The following is a 4,209-nucleotide window of genomic DNA, read 5'->3' as shown; positions in this document are numbered from 1 at the left end:
ACTCCTGAGATTCAGGAGGCTGACAAAACAAAAATAATAATAAAATACCTGGAATTATTAAAGTGCCTGTGACATCAATTTTTAAAAAATAAATATGAATTCATTTTTGGAAAGATAACACCGATAACATATTGCAAAACTATTTTTATGCTGCTGAGATGAACAGTTGTTGAGATATTTGCATGAGAATTAACAGGAAGTGATGTCGAAGGGGAATGTCTGAATGTGAACAGAGCGTAGCTACAACTGCTAACAAGACAAACTGTAGAGAAGAATCTGATGTTTCTTCAGATCATTTTGAATCACTACCAGAGATGAACAAGAGTCAAAGTTCAAAAAGTAATGTTTCTTTAAACAAGTACCAGAGAGTTATCTTTCTTAAAGAGTTCCCCTTTGATGTCACTTCCTGTTTCACTTTGGCTGAGACAAGGTCAAAAGAAAATATGCCAGTCATGTGACAAAATGAGTAAAAAAGTTTCTTAAATATAAAGATGTTTTATTTGACTTTTTATATTTGAAGAATATGCACGTCACAGGCACTTTAAACACAGACCATAATACTGATATTACCAAATAACATGCACTTACATGTGTCTTAAGTCACACGTATACGCATCATGTGACAAAATGAGTAAAAAAAAAGTTTCTTAAATCTAAAGATGTTTTATTTGACTTTTTATATTTGAAGAATATGCACGTCACAGGCACTTTAAGCATTTACGTTGTAAAAAAGCTGAGTCAGCACTTTGAGTTGGAACWTTGTTTTAAATATTACTAATTTTACCAATTTCACAAAATTGTATTCAAAATGRAACAAAATCAACACATCAAGTATTTAAGTGAAGAAATTTTATCTTTTTTTTTTTTGGTCAAAATGAGGTAAATTTGACCTGTTGAGGAACTTTATTTCGAAATTCTTTTGAACCTCTGCCCATCTTTTCTTCTGAGTGATTCAGCTTCTCTAAAATACTTTTTTTTCTTTATACCCAGTCATCTTATTCTCAGTTTCAAATAATTGAGGTTTAACATGTTCCAAAGAGAATAAAATACAGAACCAAGACTCTGACTGTATTTATCCATTTAGTGATAAAAAAGGTACAAAAGTTAACTGATACATCCTTCTTTTTTAAGTGAAGATGTTCACGAATAATAGAATCTGACGGTGGTTCTGTCTGTTTGTGTCCTCGCTGCAGTTCACCTGTGCAGTATAGACGGAGACGGTGAAAACCACATCGCCCTGGACCTCAAGTCAGTGTTTCCCTCATAACAACCTATAAATTTACAGAGCAGGAAATCTGTCCTCCTCTCCCTTCATTACCACCATTATCACCACAACATCCATCCTCAAATCAGGGGCGGAGCCAGGGGGCCACCCCTCTGGCTCCGCCCCGATTACCCACCCCCAAAATAATTAACAATGCAAACAATGGGGATTGATTTGGTTTGATTTTGATTTATTTATTTAACAGGAAAAGATTATTAAAAATCAAGCCTGACTCAGCATAATTGCTGTTTTAAAGCAGGTTCCTGTTCTGCAGCACATAAAACACTCAGAATTACAGCATCACAATCACATCATTATACACCATAGACACAAAGACAAACAAGCATAACAAATTTCAGGAAGGCAGCATTTGCAAAATAAGACGTCTAAATATGAGCATAACAGAAAGTGTCCAGCAGATGGCAGACAAGATTCTTCTTAAAGGGCTGTGGTTTTGAAATGGACTTTATGTTTTGAGGAATGTCATTCCATGCTTTAGTATAAACATAGAAGAAGACCTCTGGCCGTAGCAGTTTTTAAAAGTTGGTAATATCAGTTGTCCTTTTGTAACAGATCTAGTTGAATGACCACTTCCAGAATTTGATTTGGGCATAATATGTCATGTATTTGCATTTAGAGTCTGTTCTTTGATACTACTGTAATGTATATATTCTCAGCTGTTCAAAAATGGCTGAATTATAGCCTTTTGTAAAATTAGCATTAGYATTAGTGATTAGCTTAATTCGGGTTAGCGTCAGTAATCGACATGTGTTTCTTTTTCATCTCATTAAGTCTTAAAATGGCTGAATTAAAGCCTTTTAACGCTAGCTAATTTTTGATTAGCGTTTAGAATTTGGTAAATTGTTTTCGGCTTTTTGTGTCTAAAAATGGCTGAATTATAAGTTTAGCAAYCTGCATGTTTTTGGATCACTCATTTCAGCTCAGTATTTCTTAAAACAACTGAATTAAAGCCATTTGGAGTTAGCTGTTGCAGCCATTTGGAATTTTTATTTCTTATTTTTTAATTTTATTTCAAATTTTATTAATTTCTTTAAAAAAAAACAAATTTGTAGGTGCCCAATAAAAACATCTTGAATATAAATCTAGCCMCGCCCCCTGGTAGTTTTGTGTGACACGTGGAGCTCATTAGTCCGGCCCCTCTGACAGTGACGACCTGTCTGTGATTGGGTCAGGGTGGCTGCTGGGTAATATATCTGTTTGTTGTGCTCTGTAGTCCAGATGAGAGGAGGTTCTGCGTGTTTTCTCTGGCTGCATCAACAGACGGCACAGAGATCCTGGGCGGGTGAGTTTTAACTTGAACAGCTGTGGTTTTAGCCGTAACTCCTGCGTGGAGSTGAACCCGGTGTTTCCCGTCTCTGTTTTCAGAGCAAACGACGGCTGCCTGTACGTTTTCAACCTCGAGGAGAACAAGCGAACGTTGAAGGTGAGCACGGCTTCCTGTTGTCRTTTTTGTTTCGGGCTCGCTGCAGCGACAGGACTGGTATGGAGTTACATTTGTGCCATCGGCTTGAGCGYGCAGTAACACTGATTTGAGAGCAGATATTAATACAAATAAATAATAATCTGAACCGTGTGCGTTCAAATCACACACACGCTCACTCAACTCCCTCCTCTCAACTTTATCTCTGCTCGCTCACAGTTCTGCKCTCAGTTGTATGTAAATGAACCACATCAGCAGCCAATCACAGACAGGGTTCTTTCATCCAATCAAAGCACTTATTGCAAATCTACTAAACCAAGAGGCTGAAGTGACAAAATCTTAAATGTATTAAATCAGCAAAAGATGATAAATTTTGTAGCCCAACAATATTTAAGCATAAAAATGTGGTCACTGTAATTTTAGAAAATATTTCTAAAATACATTAGGATTCTCTTGTTGGTTTTTATATTATGTGTAGATATTCAAATTAAGCACTCTTGATACAACAGAATATCAGCAATGAAGAGGGACTAATAAATGAATTTGAATATCCACAAATAATATCAAAACAGTTATTTATCTTAATGTAATTAAAAAATATTGCATAATAGCCTAATAATAATAATAATAATTAAAAAAGTTAAGTTAAACTTGTTTTTTTTTCTACTTGGATTACAGAGATGCATTGCCTAAAATACACAATGACAGTAAGCATATTTGAATGCTTAACTAAATATATAAAATATATCTTATTATTATTATTTGCTGATTTAATACATCTAAGATTTTGTCACTTCAGCCTCTTGGTTTGGTAGATTTGCAATAAGTGCTTTGATTGGATGAAAAAAGCCCGTCTGTGATTGGCTGCTGATGTAATTCATTTACAGTTTGGGTTGTGAGTGCAGACAGAGCTGTGAGCGAGCAGAGGGGAGGTTGAGAGGAGGGAGGAGGGAGCCACGTGTGTGATTTGAACGCACACGGTTCAAATTATTGTTTGTTCGTATTAAWATCTGCTCTCAAATCATTGTTACTGCGCGCTCAAACCGATGGCACAAAAGTAACTCCGTAGACTCACCCCTTCACGGTCTGACCTTGGTGTCCTCGTCAGATCGACGCCCACGAGGACGACGTGAACGCCGTGGCGTTCGCCGACAGCTCGTCCCAGCTGCTGTTCTCCGGCAGCGACGACGCCCTGTGCAAAGTGTGGGACAGACGGACGCTGCGGGAGGACAGACCGCGTCCCGTCGGACAGCTGGCCGGCCACAGGGACGGCATCACCTTCATCCACAGCAAGGTAGGACCGGCTCTGAGGGTCTGTGGACCGGACCACGCTGCTGGTCTCTTCATGACAGAGCTGTAAAGTAACTAAGTACAAATACTTTGTTACTGTACTCAAGTAGAATTTTTGTGTATCTGTACTTTACTTGAGTAATTACTTTTCAGCCTACTTTTTAATTTCTACTTCTTATATTTTTAAAAAGACAACAAGTAGAAAGTCGTTACT

General features: G+C 37.4%; 1 protein-coding gene across 2 annotated transcripts in view; it reads left to right on the top strand.

Annotated features, from left to right (window-relative positions):
* Positions 1-4,209, top strand: part of dcaf11 (ddb1 and cul4 associated factor 11) — a 14,999-nt gene that overhangs the window by 5,519 nt on the left and 5,271 nt on the right. For both annotated transcript variants that reach the window (XM_014025260.1, XM_014025261.1), the window contains exons 8-11: positions 1,194-1,248; positions 2,499-2,567; positions 2,651-2,708; positions 3,814-3,999. In XM_014025260.1, the coding sequence (XP_013880714.1) occupies positions 1,194-1,248; positions 2,499-2,567; positions 2,651-2,708; positions 3,814-3,999 (368 nt within the window). The remainder of the gene's footprint in view (positions 1-1,193; positions 1,249-2,498; positions 2,568-2,650; positions 2,709-3,813; positions 4,000-4,209) is intronic.

Source organism: Austrofundulus limnaeus, unplaced genomic scaffold (genome assembly GCF_001266775.1).
Source record: "Austrofundulus limnaeus strain Quisiro unplaced genomic scaffold, Austrofundulus_limnaeus-1.0 Scaffold464, whole genome shotgun sequence".
NCBI classification, from domain to species: Eukaryota; Metazoa; Chordata; class Actinopteri; order Cyprinodontiformes; family Rivulidae; genus Austrofundulus; species Austrofundulus limnaeus.
Note: the sequence above shows the minus strand (reverse complement) of the source record. Positions and strands in the feature narration are given on the sequence as shown.